At 39.9% G+C, this 15551-nt stretch overlaps 5 protein-coding genes across 7 annotated transcripts in view; 2 read left to right on the top strand and 3 right to left on the bottom strand.

Moving 5' to 3' along the window:
- Positions 1–14451, top strand: part of LOC145700284 (scaffold protein ILK-like) — a 65641-nt gene extending 51190 nt beyond the window's left edge. The window contains exon 12 of the mRNA XM_081777537.1: positions 14439–14451. Coding sequence (XP_081633663.1) covers position 14439 — 1 coding nt within the window. The 3' untranslated portion in view covers positions 14440–14451. The remainder of the gene's footprint in view (positions 1–14438) is intronic.
- LOC145700288 (uncharacterized) lies at positions 306–3566 on the top strand. Its single transcript, XM_081777542.1, has 7 exons — positions 306–612; positions 653–930; positions 973–1081; positions 1147–1217; positions 1265–1331; positions 1375–1736; positions 2576–3566. Exons 2-7 carry the CDS (start codon positions 721–723, stop codon positions 2921–2923), a joined length of 1167 nt encoding a protein of 388 aa, XP_081633668.1. The 5' UTR covers positions 306–612; positions 653–720; the 3' UTR covers positions 2924–3566.
- LOC145698652 (uncharacterized) lies at positions 7091–10519 on the bottom strand. 3 transcript variants are annotated; one of them, XM_081775866.1, is made up of 13 exons: positions 10284–10519; positions 10067–10244; positions 9924–10002; positions 9654–9855; positions 9449–9577; positions 9195–9355; positions 9017–9154; positions 8867–8971; positions 8717–8825; positions 8574–8674; positions 8319–8528; positions 7888–8133; positions 7091–7840 (listed from the first exon to the last, which is right to left on the bottom strand). In XM_081775866.1, exons 1-13 carry the CDS (start codon positions 10474–10476, stop codon positions 7808–7810), a joined length of 1884 nt encoding a protein of 627 aa, XP_081631992.1. In that variant the 5' UTR covers positions 10477–10519; the 3' UTR covers positions 7091–7807. The 3 variants fall into 3 exon arrangements, with proteins under 3 accessions (XP_081631992.1, XP_081631994.1, XP_081631993.1); XM_081775868.1 differs by having other exon boundaries at positions 9467–9577; XM_081775867.1 differs by having other exon boundaries at positions 10067–10238.
- On the bottom strand, positions 10726–13728 carry LOC145698861 (uncharacterized). The gene is made up of 9 exons (XM_081776088.1): positions 13253–13728; positions 12748–12975; positions 12570–12703; positions 12438–12524; positions 12138–12392; positions 11983–12087; positions 11885–11940; positions 11765–11831; positions 10726–11718 (listed from the first exon to the last, which is right to left on the bottom strand). Exons 1-9 carry the CDS (start codon positions 13542–13544, stop codon positions 11620–11622), a joined length of 1323 nt encoding a protein of 440 aa, XP_081632214.1. The 5' UTR covers positions 13545–13728; the 3' UTR covers positions 10726–11619.
- A 96-nt stretch (positions 14452–14547) lies between the features above and the next one.
- Positions 14548–15051, bottom strand: LOC145698436 (histone H1-like). The gene has a single exon (XM_081775640.1). The coding sequence runs from the start codon at positions 15049–15051 to the stop codon at positions 14548–14550; it is 504 nt and encodes a 167-aa protein (XP_081631766.1).
- Positions 15052–15551: the final 500 nt, after the last annotated feature.

The raw sequence follows: 15551 nt of genomic DNA, 5'->3' as shown, positions 1-15551 counted from the left end.
TGTACCGCAGGCTCTGAAGAGTCGAACGGTACAATTTTTATGTGTCTTGTAGGTTTTCTATACATATAGTGATCTGTCAGAGCCTCCTCTACAAGCTCATATAGTGGGCTTTCCATTCCGAATGAGCTTTTGAGCTTGCTGATAAGCACCGCGAAAATCGCAGTTAGGAGATTCTAAAGAAAACGCCACAATTAAAGAAGTGCTATTTCAGTGTGACAGATGAGGCAAGTTTACTTGTTGCGTATCAGAATTGTAAATATTAAATATTGACACGAGGCTTGCGATTTCTTATTTTCTAACAAGTCTTCTTGATTTTGAACTTAGAGAATCAGTTTTAAAGGGAGTTGATGACTGTTTCTCTGTTAAGGTTACAAACATATTCAAAATAATAAAACTTGAATTAAATTTTATGTAAAACTAAAGTTGTACCCCTTTTAAAGAAAGATGGCAGATATGCGAACATCGACGAGACTCAATTTGAGTCTAACCAAGGAGTGACGGAAGCATTTGATAAAGTAACAAGAGAGACAGTCATCGTCAAAGCAATTCTTCTGCGAGGCCCGGACCATGCAAACACCACGAGACAAGAAGCTTCAACTCTTCAGGAGCTCAGTACGGATATTTTCTAACTATGTATTCTCGTAAAATTCAGATCATGCTAACATTGTTCGGTTCGTCGACTTTCTCGATCAACAATCTTTCAAATGGGCATTTGGAAAAATGAGTTTTATTATCATGGAAAACTGTGCTGGCGGTAATTTAGAAAATTGGATAAATAAGATAAGACTTGCTGGGCGAATGCCTACGAAAGAAGAAGTGAAACTCTTGGGTGCCCAAATTATTTCCGGACTAAGCTATTGTCACCATAAGAAAAAGCTTCACCTTGATTTGAAGCCTGCAAATATTTTTCTTCTAGCCGATTTCCTAACAGTAAGTAAATATCATCTTGGCCTTAAACTTACGTGCGCAAAGATAAAAATCGGCGATTTTGGGAGTGCACTCTCAATCAAATCAGTGAAACAATCTTTAACATCAACATCTCCAGATGCCATTAGAAGCACGCCTCTTTACGCTGCCCCTGGTGAGCACTTCTCGACGATATAGTCTATATCTTATAGCGCTTATCGATTTGACTTTTATTTTTAGAATTCTACACAGACGAAGATGTAAAAAAATCACCGAGAATGGATGTGTGGGGTTTTGGACTTATATTGCAGGTTTGCTTTTTTAAGAAAAATCTCTAGAAGAAAATGCTCCTTAATAGGAATTGGCGACTCTGGAGCATGCTTTTGGCCGTGTTAATGGTCGACCAGCTTTGATGACACAAATTCGTTAGTGATTAACTTACTTAAATTATTAAAAAAACGAGAATAGAGACGAATATACAAATTGGAAACCGCGTTTCTCTATTTGAAATCTTTGGGGAAAGTGACGAATATGAGGAGCTTGAGAATCTTATTGCTAAATGCACTCATCTTGATCGCAAAAGCCGCTTCAGAAATGCTATTGACCTTCGTTATGAAGCTATTTTTGGGGATTTCTTGAGGCGTATTGAAAATGGTGAACAACCAGCAAGAATTGTCCCTTGCCCGTTTCCAAACGCAGATGAAGAAGCTCAGAAGCGCAGAGTAGATAATTTTCAAAAAGACGATTCAAATGAAGAGTTACAAAATCAAAATAAGGAGTTAATGCTCGAAAATAAAATATGCAAAAAAATTATGAAAGCGATGATAAAGGTAAAATTCTTAACCGCGTGGGACGAATTGATCATTTTGATGTCGTTTAAGGGTACTATCTTCGATTTCCAGAAAATTTTAAAAAATGCTCAATTTTCGCGAAATCTGCGAGACACAATTTTCAAAAATAATTTTCGGTATTTTAAGTTTTTCAATTAAAAATTCCTTCTGTAATTTTAAAGATTAAGGTTCAAATTAAATATAAAAAATATAATAAGGCCAAGTTTTCGGACTCGTTTTTGAGTTATTCAACCGTTTATGTAGGCCATTTTGGCGAAGATGACCACTTCAAGCCAACATTTAGCCGCTTTTCTGTCAAGCAATTAATAAACCCCTCTGTAATAGTTAAGATCTAGGACAGGTCTATTGAATGAGCCCATATGGACTCAGCAATCATTTACAAGTTCCGAGTTATTCAAGGCTCAAGTTGGAGAAATCGAAGATAGTACCCTTAAGACTTTGTAGGGGTCTATTTCGAAAACTTCTTATCCTATTAATCTGAAAATTTCAATGCACCTTTGCACTGCCTTATTCCCTTGCTCTTGAATATTTCAGCGAATTATCGCGCACCACCAGCGCTCTTTTGAAAAGTTAAACCCTTTTTAGCGGAAGAAAAATTGAATTTGAGCATGTCTATAAAATTTAATCAAAAATTTGACTCAATATTATGAAAGCTCTTATGCGAATTAGTATTGTCTGTAAATTTTGCGACATTCGGATAAGCCAGTCGCGATTTATTCCAGTTTTCGCTAAAACGACATCAAAATGATCAATTCGTCCCGCGCTCATACGCGGGGATTCGTCTCACGCGGTTTAGCTCGCATTATTTAAAAAACTAGCGAACTGATATGAAAGATGGAAAAGACACAGTTAGAATTCGAATTGTCTCGGGCTTGGAGTTTGCAATTGCAATCAAAATGTCAAACAGCATTTCTTTTCTTAAAGAGAAGATCAACGAAAGAACAGGAATTAATACTTGTGATCAATTGCTGATTTTTGGTGGAAAGTCGCTCTGTCGTGATGCTAGTTTGTCCAAATATGCAATCAAAGATGGATCTGTCATTCATTTATCTATCAGGAAATTGTTCTGTATTTTCGATTTAAAAAAATCAGATTTTTATGAAAATTCCTTCAGAAAAACGACTGAACCTTTTGTCAAGACCAGAAATATATTTAAAGCAGATTAATGGGAAAATCATTAGATTTCAATTGGATAAGGAAATAAAATTAACTGACGCCGTGCACACTCTAAAAAAACTTGTCGAGGAAATAGAAGGAATACCACCTGCTGGGCAAACGCTGATTTATAATGGGATATATCTTCCTGATACTTTATCTTTACTGGATGCGAAAATTGAAGAAGATTCTGAAATTTGGCTTATTCTAAAGAGAGAAGAATCTATCTTTCTATCTGTAAAATTTGTTGATGGGGAAAAAATCGAATTAAAAATCGGCGAGAAAATCGAATTGACCGACACTGTTCTTACTCTCAAAAACCGAATCAGAGAAGAATCGAGAAAAAGAACCGGTTTTATTCAGCTGATTTGGTGTGGAAGAGTTCTTGATGATAGTACTATTCTATCCTATGCAAAAATTGACCGTGGATCAACAATTCATGCTGTTTATCGCGAAAGAACGTAGTTTCAAAGGAAAGTCTAATTATGTCGACTTGTAGGGTCTCTTTCAATTTTTTCTACTTATTTCGCTTTTCTCTCATTGCTATTTAGTTCGGTATTTTTGATCTGTTCTCATTTCCCCGTCACCTGTTTAAACCCTCATCCCTTCCAGAATTTTTTATCACTGTTCTCTTTTTCAAAAAGAAAAATAATGCTCAACGGAAACAACCGTAATATCTAAAAGTTATCAAGTGTCTTTCTGGATTGGTTGCATCTTGCAGGGGCCAGTTGTAAGTTTTCTAAAAAAATGGGTAATCAGAACGGAATCTTATCGCCGGTGCAGTTTCATGAATTCTAAACGGCAGCGCAATATCTTATCGACGAATTTTTTCGGACACCCCCCATTCTAGGGCCCCTAGAACCTCTAGAAATTAGGGAAGTCCACCGAAAATCGGTAATTTTTACATAAATATGGTAAAACACGTATATTTCTGAACGAAAACAATCTAGGAATAATACAATCGTTTATGTGACCTCAAAAATATATTTAGGGTCATTTTTGGAGTACCTCGGGTGAGTTTTTACGAAATTTTTTTAGAACATAATTTGACTTGAAGTGACCTTCGATGCCCTGTAACTATATTTTGGACATAGGAAACTCGATGATATCGAGAATGATCGATTTCGGACAAAAATTTACACCTTTTACCACATTTCAGTTGAAAAGTACCGATTTTCGGTGGACTTCACTAACTTCTAGAGGTTCTAGGGGCCCTAAAATGGGGGGTGTCCGGTAGTTTTCTACACAGATTTTGAATCGTCAGAGCCTCCGCTACAAGTTGAGATGCTGGGCATCATCAGAAAAGTGGGGAGAAGAAAAGTTATGCCCATTTAACTGAGATCGCCCATTTTTTTGACTCTGGGAGGCATAAAACGCCTTAGGGCATGAGCGAAACCCCCAAGTATTCATAGTCAAAATTATCCCCAGCTTCTAGGGATTCTAAGACTGTATTATACTCTCTATATTGAAGGCTCAAAAATGAGCTCATTTTTCATCAAGTTTACCTAAACATGCGTCATGGACTTTACTTCATATCGAGAAATTTAGTTCATCTTTTTACTAAATACAATAATTACCACGCCTTATCAAACAGACGGCTATATCCATTCGTGAAGGAGTTTCGAAGACTATCTGGGACGCTGCAATCACCATAATTAAAACTAGACTTCGCATTCGTCCATCGGCAACCGCTGAAGTTCTGGGGTATATAATTTACAATATAAATTATTCATGAAATTTTAAACAGGAAAACCCCAACTTAAGGCCATTTTTTGGATGACAGCTAATTTGAAAAGTGGCCTTAAGTTGGCTGATTCTCCGACTAAGTTGGATGACGCTAAAATTTTTCTATTTCTGGAGTAAGGGACTGAATCATGGGAATCAAAAATGAAAGGCGAATGGCCTTATCAGAAATTTCCCGCACGAACCAAGTATGAATTGTAAAAACTGAATGCGCCATTAAAATCAAACCTTCGGTTATTTTTTCATTCTCTTAAAAATTAATTTGGTGCAAACATGTCGCAAGAAGAAAAGAGAATCCACATGACATTTGCCGAGAAAAAAAGATATGCAGAGATTCTAGTGAAGCCGAAGAAGAGTGATGCAAAGAAGATTATCAATGGGCTATTTCGAAAGAAACATGATGGAAAAGACATTCCGACGCGGACATTTTCTCGACTCTATGATCAGCGGTTCAAAATCTTGGATTCTTAATCGAAAGTTTCGATTCGAAACGAAGGTTTCAAATGTCTCAGCACTTCTTGGCGCATCAAATTGATGAAATACGAGCTGCAACTCCGATGGAGGTTGAAGAAGTACCACAAGTTTAAGTGAGAGAAGATGCCGACGCCGAAAAGCCATCGACTTCAAATCGCCAAAGAAGCAGCCGAAAATTACGAGTTTTTTCTGCAGTGGATCTGCAATTTACTCACTGTGAATAAAAATTGCAAAAAAAGTGGCCTTAAGGACCCCCCCCATCAAGAATCGCGAAAATAGGGCATCTTAGTGAAAGTTTTTCTCCAAAACTATCTTAGCTAGACCCTTAATTTTAATTGCATCCTTTAGATCAAACCCTCTACTGCAACCGTTCCCCTTAAGATGATCTCTCGATGCCAAATTTAAGGTTATACAGGCCGTTAAAGGTAAAGTTGCTTAGTGAACGTTTTTTTTTGGGGTTTTCGTTGGGGTATACCCTCAATTTTTTTTTATGGTAAAGTTAAGGCCCTTAGCTACGACCGTTTGCTTTTTGAGAGTTTTTTGTCTACGAACTTAAGGAGGACAGCCCCTATAAAATTTTATAAGTCGAATCTAAGTCGAATTTCCAGATTTAAACTTTCAGTAATTATTGCCTAAATTGCCATGAATTACGTTTTTATACTCGTGTTTATGATATAAATAGTTTTTATGGTTGGTACACCCTTAATTACCATTAAAAAATAGCGAACTCAAGATTTTTATGAAATGTAAAATGTTAATCTTCAATTTTTGAACTCAATTTCTGCCAAAATTTTCTATAAGATCAAAAAAATTTTCTGAATAAAAGTTGTTCCTCGTGGTCTAAACTACCCAAAAAAGCAAAAAAAATTTGAAAATTTTGACTTTTTTCATCTTGATGGGGGGGTCCTTAAGTTGGATTTTTTTCGGATGACAGATTTCGAGGATTTTTCAAAAAGTGGCCTTAAGTTGCTCGGCCTTAAGTTGGGGTTTCACTGTAAGTAAAAACTTTTCATATAATAAATTGAAGACTTTGGCATTAAACTATGATACCCACGTAGGATTACTGGGCCAATATTTTCCACAATTTGAGTAATATGACTCATATTATATGAGTCATGCCCGCCGGTTGGACAGATAAACGAGTGAACGACGCAAGCCATGCAAAAAACTAGAAAAACTGTAAATTTATCTATACTGGTATGATCTAGCGGCCACTAGATGGAAGGACAGCGTTATTTCATTGGCTTTTTAGAAAGCTCAGACGCAGAGCTTTCCAACGCACCTAATCACGAGCTATAAATGCGACCAAAAATTTGATTGAACAGTTCTTGTGCCGATTTCGGAACTTTCGGTCTAGTAATTTGGTTTCCGGGAATAACCCATACCCCTCGTTATGGTGTTCAAATGTTAGCTCAGGTCTTGGGCTATCCAAATTTATGTCAAAGGACACATAAACTAAGCTAGAAAAATGACCCGAATTTTTGTCTTATCAGGGTGGAACATTCGAGCAAAAATTTTGAGTCAGGCCGGCCGATTGCCCGTCGATGCCAAGAAATTTTGTTTTTTTACCCAAAATATGAGCCTCGCGCCGACCAATTTGCCCAGCCGAATGTTCCAACCTGATCTAATAAGCCTAATGATACCCTCAGGTATGAAAACAATCGAGGAATACTAACAAAGAAAAATTGATCTCATCATCATTCGAATACCACTGGTACTCAAATTCTCAAATCGGACGGCTTTTATAGATCAGACTTCATTTGTTTTGTGGTTACTGTGTTTGTTTGCTCAGACTTTTGCTCTTACAGTTCTTGTACAGTACTTGCTCAATAAATTTCCAACTCTTGCCATGTTAGATATTTTTAACAAGCCACTCTTTATGTAAGAATAATCTGCAAACAACCTGAAAAAAGCTTCCAGTTGAAAGTTTCAACTCTTCAGCCAAATGCGTCATTCTTTTTTTTCGAATATATTCCATGATATTGAACAAAGAATAAGTTTTCTTTTTTTGAAAGACACATGTTGAAAGAGAAGTTTTTTTATGAGTGCAAGGTGAAAATGAACCCTCAAGGTTCGCGATTAGAATAATACTCATTTTAATGTCAGTAATACGGCAATAATAGTAATAACTGTCACGCTAACGCAAATTCAGGGAACGCCACCGAGAGATGAGCTGATGATTTAATCTTTTAAAATCATGCCTAATTTCATTTTTGTCAGTCGAATTTCGAGTTTTTTAAAGCAAGCGTAGTTAGGAAAATATTTCTTCTGAAATATTTAGCAGCGGCAGATCATACCAGACGATCGTACCATTTTCTTTTTCATTTAAAAGTACTTTTAGATTTCTTTCGGAAAAGAAAACTTTCAAACTTAAGCACAATTTTAATAGAAAAGCGAACCTTACAAGGAACAAAAAAGTTAAAAAGCAGCGTCAGTACCGCGAGTTTACTGGTCGATTGTTGTTTCTAAAACTACCCTAAATCAAGCAGCGGTACTGTAAAGTTAGGTTAATCTGAAGAAGGTGTCTAAACACACGCCAAAAGCATCCTAGCGTTCTAGCGATGGATCTCAGTGGGACGAGGAGAATAAATAATAATAGTTGTTTTGTTTCAGTTGATTTGTTTTCGGCAATTGTGAAAATCGGAAATAATCTTTCAGCAAGAAGGACAGTCGGCTCTTTACTCGGATGATTCGTAATCCACTTCTCCGATCTAAAAGGGCACTGATGAATCTCTTACTCATCTATTGAAAATTAAACCTCAAGTGCGCATTCGATCTCGATCTTCGCATGCTGCTGGGTGAGTGGGACGAGTTGAGGGAGAGATTCGAGGATTCCCTCGAGAAAGTGCTCTCTGTGATTTGGTGAGTCGATAGGCGAAATCTCTGCGAAAGCGGTAGCTAGGTTGTCGAGAGCTTCGTGGCCGGTGTCGGCGTCGTGGGCGGATGATAGGATGGCGGGAAGGTTCCCGAAATGCCCGCAGATTGGAATGAAGCAACGGGAACTCTGAAAACGAGCATGAGAATTAATAAAAGGGCAGGGTTCATAGTGTTGTTAGTGGGCTTTTCAAACAACTTTCAATGTTGGTCAGTTTTGCCACTGCATCAAAGACAACTTACATCTTTGAAACCGTTTTCAAGCTTGAAAAAAAGCTTAAAAAATTCGACATTATGTTGACCCTAAAATTGTACCTGGTTTTCAAGAGCACTCGACTTCGGTCCTGTTAGGATGTGTTCAATGTGCTCGAGCTTTTGTTGTCTCGTCCAGAAAAGCGAGTCCTTGAACGCATCTGTAGCCGTAATTCGCGACTTCGGGTCCTTCTGCAGCATTTTACGCACGAGTTCTTTGGCGAAAACATTTCCGTTCAGCAAGTTTAGGCAGTATCTTGGCGTCATCATGTTCTGAAGACGAGTTTTTGAACTGAAGTTTTTGGTTGTTTTTTTTACCTTGATGCAAAGTTTTACGGACTCTCTTCTCCCAGACAATCCATAAGGATGCTGGCCATCGGTTAAAATTGTGTAAATCATCATTCCAAGAGGCGGGATATCTTAAAATTGATTGATTCAGACTCTCTTCCATGATTTCTTACCTGATTCAATTTGAAAGTCCTCGGTTATCTGCCATATCGTCTCGGAGGCTCTCCAACATTCGGCACTACTCGTTCTTAATTCGTCCAGTCTTTGGTCAGTCGTTTTTCCCTAAACCTCGCTAGTCTATTTCCCAAAGATTCTATCAGTACCTTGTTTGGTGCAATATGGGGCACAATGCCGAAGTTGGTAACTATAAGTCTGCCACTTTGATTGAGCAAAACGTTTACCGGTCTCAAATCTTTGTGTGCAATGTTCTAAAGTAGAAGTTTTAAGTACGGGGGGATAAAATTTAGGGTTACATTTTCGTGAAGATACTGAATCCCGGCAACGAGTTGGTGGCAGAGGTTGAGTTTGTCGAGCGGCTGGCAGATTGTCTTGTTCTCTAGCCATCGGCCGAGAGAGAAGTCAACCAGTTCTTGAAGCACATACGTTTGGTTCTATACATTGTTAGATTCGAATTGGAAAAGTAATAGGCACCTTGAGAATGATGAACTCTTGATATTTGATCAGATTCGGGTGTCGAATCTTGAGCAAGTTTTTCACGAGGCTTGGCTTGAGCTGCGGCAGTTGTTTCGTCTTGAGCTTTCGTGCCACATGTTCCTGTCCATCTACGCCCAGCGCGAAGTAAACCGAAGTCCCTGAAAAAACGCTTCTTTATCTCTGGACGAAAGAAAACACACAAGTAAAACATGCTACAATCATACGATAAAAAACTACATGAATTGAATTACCTGACTCGGCGGATTTACCTGTCCCGAGTTTTAAATGCCGTTGGGAGTCACAATAGTAGAACTTTTGTTCAATGAAATTGAGCTCGGACTTTTTCATTGAGCTCAACGAGCGGTACCGGCAGTTCCACTTTCAAGATGGTTCATAAAAGGAGTTTTTTTATATATTGAACCTCCGCAAAACGATATCAAAATGAAACCATTTCCTGAATGTTTCTAGGTGTCCATTCAGGATGAATCGCTCCTGAAGTTTCGTCACAATCGCATCCGGCAAATCCGCAGTCGCAGACGTAATGATCAACTGACCAGTCATTGCCATCTTTGTTCAGGATCGACCCTTCAGAGCATGTCCGCACTCGAGAAGGCTCCAAGACCAGCTCCTCAGCCCAGCTGATTCGACGGTGGCGAATCTGAAAATACAAGTTTTAGGCAAAGAATCCGAGAAAATAAACGGCATATAAAACATATTCTATCTCACCTCGTTTCCGTCCCCATCGCATCTCGATGACTTTCGTCTTCTACGATGTTCCGACGGGGCTTCAGCATCGCTTTCCGGGCTTTTGAAACCGTTAATCACGTGTTCATTTGTATATATGGATTGAGAATAGCCGCTATAAATACCTGGCTGTTGCGGAGCAAGATTCATGATTGTTGTTGTTCGCTTCAGAGTGGTTTTCTTCTTCTTTCGGGGTCTCCTTCGGTTTTGAATTGTTGGCTTTGTTGGCCTTTTTCTTGGCGTTTTTCTTTCCTTGCTTCTTTTTCGAAGGCTTTGACTTTTTCTTTGGCTGTGTTACTGGAGCTGAAGTTGATTTAAGACCCGTTATCTGTGCTTGCGAACCTGAGGGATTACGATGATCATCAGACTCGTATGTTGGCGAAGCAGAACCGATGCCTTCATCGTCGTGAAAACTGGAACTTTTTCTAACAGGAACTTTAACCTCGTCAAGATTGATTTGTTTGATGTTCTTTGAGTTCGATTTCTTCTTTCGTGGCAGGACAATTTCAAAGTTCTCGTTTTCTTCAAATTGCATTTATCTGAAATCCGGTTTTAAGGCTTGGCTCAAGCTCTTTCCACGGATGAAAGAATCGATTAGGGGGTTTTGAAAAGATCTAGAAATATTCAGCGAAGATTAATTTCAGGGCCACGCTATTGCGGCGTGACGTAAGAAATCTTTCGTCATGCTATGGTTCGATAAAGGACCCCTAAAGGCTTTTGCCCATCTTTTAAAATAGCTGGGCTCAGGTCTGGCAGGTAACGCAGGACGATATGGGAGACGATATGGGTTTGTTTGGCATATTTATTTGGAACACAAAAAATATCAGTAAAAAAAAGCGAGACTGGCGGGTTAGAATGTTTTTTTCAATAGTTAGTACGGAAATTTGACATGTAAAAAAGCAAGAAAAATAGAAGTGCAAAAATGAAATAATATAATTGGAAATTAACAAGGATAATATTTTTTGTATTTTCTATGAAGCAGACGTTTCGTCCCTTTTCTTCCCGTTATAGCGGGCCTTGAAGAGTTGCGTGATGAAACTCAAGTTACAATCGCCCGAGCAGTAGAGATCGCGCAGCACAGCTGGATTCACGCAGCCTGGGAGAATGCACTTGAGTTGCTCCTTATCGGAGCTCTCCGCGGTAGGTGCATGGATCTCTGACATTTCTGAAACATAATATTTCTTCTCTATTTGGTATTGCGACATTCATCGTTATTGACATGTTCGTAAAGAACCTGAGGCCTCAAGGCGCAATTAGCTGCAAGCATAATTCGTTACGAACTCTGACGTAATATCGTAAAAAATGCGATAATTTAAGTTGCATTAGTCAAACATATTCAATTCAATTATGAAAGTATATTTTAAAATGAAGAGCAAATTTGAAGAGCAACGATTGCTCTTAATAATCGCCGTAGAATCATAGTTTTTCGGGATCGTGGCTCATTTTTTTTTCTTTTTGAAGCAGAGATAAATGAAGCTAAAGCTGAAAATAGACGCCTCGAAGATGGTTGAAAGTTTTTGAAAAGCAAGAATTAGATAAAGGCTCATTTCAGTAACATGACAGTGCGTTTTGAATAATTTTTAAAATAAGAAGTGTATTTTATCATCATTTTCGTCCGGAAAGGATTCTCGCGAGGGCTTTTGTGGCAGTTTCAGAGGCTTCGAAAGGTTCGATGGCGCTAGAACCTTGATTTCTTGGAGTACTTATTCACATATTTCTCGATCGTGTGTGCGACTTTTGCTTTATCCAGAGTATAGCTCTTTGAGCTATGCACAATCTGAATTGACGGATTAACGAAGCTGCTGTTGAAGAAAACGACTCACTTTGGACACGCACTCCTTCATAATCTTCTTGTACTGGTCTTTGTCGATTTTTCTGCTTTTATAAAACCTAAAAACCATGTTTTAAATCAACTATTATCGCATTAAAATTCAGTTACTTACGGCTTTATACTTTCTTTGGAGCAGTTGACCACCGCGCGTTGGAAATCTTTTCGTTTCTATAATGGATTGTAGATGTTGCCGAACTCAGAAATAAGTACCTTGAAAACTTCTCTGCCAGAACTGGTTTTCTTCGACTTTTTCATCTTTTTGTCTTCTTTATCTTGCTGGGCTATCATGTCGTGAAGAGACTTGTTCAAGTTCAGCTGAATTTTATCGATAATTCTTCTGTTTTCCGGAGAGACTTGAGGCTTACCTGATTTTTAATCTCTGACAAATTTTGAACAATATTGAGAAGAGGCTGATTTTCAATCGAAGACGAGTTCTGAAGAGCAGAGAGCAATCCTGCCTTCGAATCTGATCTCGTGATTCCTCCGCTCGGCGACATTAGCGGTGGCTGTCTTGAAGGCATCTGAAGTGGCGCGAATAGAGATGAGGAGGGTTGCGAAAGCTGCGAGGTCAGAAGCGATTGCATTGGCGGCGGCGCTGGCTTTTGAGGAGGTACTACTGCCTGAATTAGTCGTGTTACTGAAGAACTGAATTCAACTGGACTCACCTGTGGCTTAAGGCTTCCACTGTCACTCATTGGCTTTGGGCTTATGTCCGTCACTGATCCAGAATCTATTTTCAGCGCTCCACTTCCCTGAAAGAAATAAGTAAGCCCTCGAACGTAGAAGAAGGTCCAAACCTCATCTTCTGTTGGAGGAGTTACAGGGCTCATAACCATGCTACTGCTTGAAGAACGATTTGACGTTGGTGCTTCTTTGAAAGCGTTTAGCGCTCGCGCCAGTGGATTTGTTGGATTGTCATCTGACTCGTGGTCTAGTTGGAAAAATATGAAACAAGAAGTTTTTATGAAAACTAACCGCTAAAGGCACAATTAGCTGGATCGTAATCGTCCTCTCCAGAATCGTAATCGTTGGTAACAAATGTATTTGGCAGTTCAATGTTCGGAACATCCTTCGGCGTCGTTCTGCTGGCCGAGGAAGTGGAGTCCACAGATGAGTCGGATGTGATTGGAATTTCTTTCGGTTCACTTTCTTGAGCTGTGTCTTTTTTCGGATATGGGTCGCAAAGAAGGGTTAATGACGGAGCTAAACAGAGATCAAGATTAAAAGGGATTCTCAGAATATATGAAGCTGGTTTTGAGAAAATATTGTATGCACTCGGCAACCTGTCTATAAAGCCTGAGTCAGCGTCCTTAGTCGCGTAGCGGGTTCATAAGAAAAACGAGGCGGCGAAGGGGCTTTGCCAGAATTGAAAATTTGTTTGAATTTCATGACCCTAACAGTTAGGGCCTGACTTAGGTTTTCTACGCAGATTGCAGATGGTGTTTGCTTTATCTCTAGAATGAGAAAGATTTTTATTTACCAGATAGATTGGCAACTTCTTCTGTTGGCGGCTTTCTCATTCTCTCCGCTGGTTTGAATTCTCCCGCGAGTGGATTCGTGGAAAGTGCGATTTTCCTCGTGTCAGAATCGTTATTCGTTCTATTTTTCCTCCTCGTGTCTGAATCCTTTCTCTGCCTCGAGAGATTTCCGCCGCCAAAAGAGTCAAACGCGTCAAACGATTCATCAGCGAATGGATCACTGAGAGCCACTGGTTTTGTTTTGCTGATTCGAGGAGTGCTCTCTGCATTTGGCTTCATATTTACGGAACGCATGTCGAGGTCTTTTGAATTTGCGGAAGTGGTGATCGTGATTTTTTCTTTGGGAACGCTTCTTTTTCGAGATTCTCGGCGATTTCGGGTGTCTCGGTCGCGAGACTCGCGCGAACGAGAATGACGATCGCGAGAGGAAGACCGGCTGTCTCGGTTGCGTCTTTTTCTGGTTCATTTTTGATGTTCAGAAAGGGTTGAAAAGGATGAAAAATGGACCTATCCTTCTACTGCTGCTTCCGGATGATCTTCGCCGGTCTCTCGAAGACGATCTCGATCTTCTCCGACGACTAGATCGGCTTGAACGATCATGTGATGAGGATCTGCTTCTCGAGGATCGCCTCCTGTGCTTACGATTTCGTCCATCTCGACTGTCTGACGACTTTCTCCTCGTTCTTCTGTCCGAATCTGCTGGAGGCAACGGCGGCCCGAAATCGTCTGATAGAAAACGAGTCGCGGGCATCTGAAATTAACGAACCATAATTTTTAATAAATTTAACAATAAAAAATGTACTTAATTTAGTTTTCGAACCGAATTTCTCTGCAAATAAAATAATAATTTGATATTCTCTTACATTCAAGTTATTTGAAAAGTGAATGAAACTGCGATTTTTGTGTTCAACGAAGACCTTTCTCGACGATTCCTCTTTCTGCTAAAGGCGCTTGGGTGGGCGCGCGGAGGACCCCAGCGCTTTTGCTGGAAGACTAGCGCGTGGAGGACCGGTGCAAACGAGGTTTACTAAAGGTGCTGTAGGTTATCAACCTTGCTTTCCTTTCGATAGAAGACACACTCAAAGAAGACGAAATCATTAGAAAAAATAGGTTCAACAGCTGCCCTCAATAGCCTGAATCAGGGTTCTGAAAGAACTTCAAGACCATATTCTGGTCAATATGAACAAGAGTTTCTTCACTGCTTGCACGAGCCAAATCAAGAGATTATGAGTTCGATAATGTTTTAGAATTTGTGGCCCTTAAAAGGGCCTGTTTTAGTAACTCTTCCGAGGAAGATTTACTTAGCCTTCTTGACAGGCTTGGCCTTGGCGGCGACCTTCTTAGCGGGAGCAGCTTTCTTGGCAGCTGGCTTCTTGGCGGCGACAGTCTTTTTGGCTGGGGCCTTCTTGGTGGCGGTGGTCTTCTTGCCGGCGGAGACCTTGGGCACCTTCTTGGTGACCTTCTTCTTGGTGGCGGTGGCTTTCTTGGCGGGAGCCTTCTTCTTCATCACCTTCTTGGCGGGCTTCTTTGGCTCAGCGACCTTCTTGAGCTTGAAGGAACCGTTGGCGCCAACACCCTTGGCCTGGATGAGGGTTCCGGCTTCAACGCCCTTCTTGAGAGCAAGTCGGAGGTGATGGCCACCCTTCTCGACGCCGTAGTTGGCGATGATCCACTTCTCGATGGCCTGTCGGGAAGAACCGTTGCGTTCCTTGAGGTTGGCAATGGCCCGTCGGACCATGACGGTGAAGGTGGGTCGGGAAGGGGTCTTGGCCTTGGCGGCGGTAGCTGGAGTTGGAACCATCTTTGCTTTTGTAGATACTATCAGAGAGTGATCGTGAAAATTTGATGCTCCCGGGGTTTATATACTCTGGGGAGTGATGTGAGGGAGACAACCCTCGATGAAATTTTTGGCAAAAATTTCAAAACAATTCTAGAGACTTTACTGAAAATTCCCCACTTTTTCATACCTGATTGCTGCATTTCATGTTTTATGTGGCATTATCTGAGCAACAAGTGTTAACAGAACTGATCTAAATAGCTGGCTACTTGTCAATTGGCAATGGTATCGTCCAAAGAAGCGTTTCGTGTGTTCTTCCATGATTTCAATTAAAAGAATTGAAATTTTCTTTGTTAAATCGTGTTTTACGTGAACGAGATAGCTTCATCAACTATAATTATGAAAAATTTTTATTTTTACAAATTATTTCATGCACTCTTCAGAAAAACTGACTTGAAGCAGCTTTTTTTCAATGAATTCATCAAAACAAGAACAAGAGTCATTCAAAGACGATTTTCTCGAGG

The sequence above is a fragment of the Oikopleura dioica genome, chromosome 2 (genome assembly GCF_907165135.1).
Source record: "Oikopleura dioica chromosome 2, OKI2018_I68_1.0, whole genome shotgun sequence".
Classification (NCBI taxonomy): domain Eukaryota; kingdom Metazoa; phylum Chordata; class Appendicularia; order Copelata; family Oikopleuridae; genus Oikopleura; species Oikopleura dioica.
This window is presented reverse-complemented; position numbering and strand designations above follow the sequence as displayed.

What these genes read in the sequence shown, in the direction of transcription:
- LOC145698436 (XM_081775640.1), bottom strand. Translation starts at nt 15,051, where the DNA reads ATGGTTCCAACTCCAGCTACCGCCGCCAAGGCCAAGACCCCTTCCCGA.
- LOC145698652 (XM_081775866.1), bottom strand. Translation starts at nt 10,476, where the DNA reads ATGCAATTTGAAGAAAACGAGAACTTTGAAATTGTCCTGCCACGAAAG. An exon ending in GCGATGGGGACGGAAACGAG is followed by an intron (nt 9,856 to 9,923) that starts GTGAGATAGAAT and finishes TTGTATTTTCAG; the next exon opens with ATTCGCCACCGTCGAATCAG. An exon ending in CCGTAAAACTTTGCATCAAG is followed by an intron (nt 8,529 to 8,573) that starts GTAAAAAAAACA and finishes ACTCGTCTTCAG; the next exon opens with AACATGATGACGCCAAGATA.
- LOC145698861 (XM_081776088.1), bottom strand. Translation starts at nt 13,544, where the DNA reads ATGCGTTCCGTAAATATGAAGCCAAATGCAGAGAGCACTCCTCGAATC. An exon ending in CTCCTCCAACAGAAGATGAG is followed by an intron (nt 12,525 to 12,569) that starts GTTTGGACCTTC and finishes TATTTCTTTCAG; the next exon opens with GGAAGTGGAGCGCTGAAAAT. An exon ending in CTGGCAGAGAAGTTTTCAAG is followed by an intron (nt 11,941 to 11,982) that starts GTACTTATTTCT and finishes AATCCATTATAG; the next exon opens with AAACGAAAAGATTTCCAACG.
- LOC145700288 (XM_081777542.1), top strand. Translation starts at nt 721, where the DNA reads ATGAGTTTTATTATCATGGAAAACTGTGCTGGCGGTAATTTAGAAAAT. An exon ending in AGCTTTGATGACACAAATTC is followed by an intron (nt 1,332 to 1,374) that starts GTTAGTGATTAA and finishes AAACGAGAATAG; the next exon opens with AGACGAATATACAAATTGGA. An exon ending in TTATGAAAGCGATGATAAAG is followed by an intron (nt 1,737 to 2,575) that starts GTAAAATTCTTA and finishes TTAAAAAACTAG; the next exon opens with CGAACTGATATGAAAGATGG.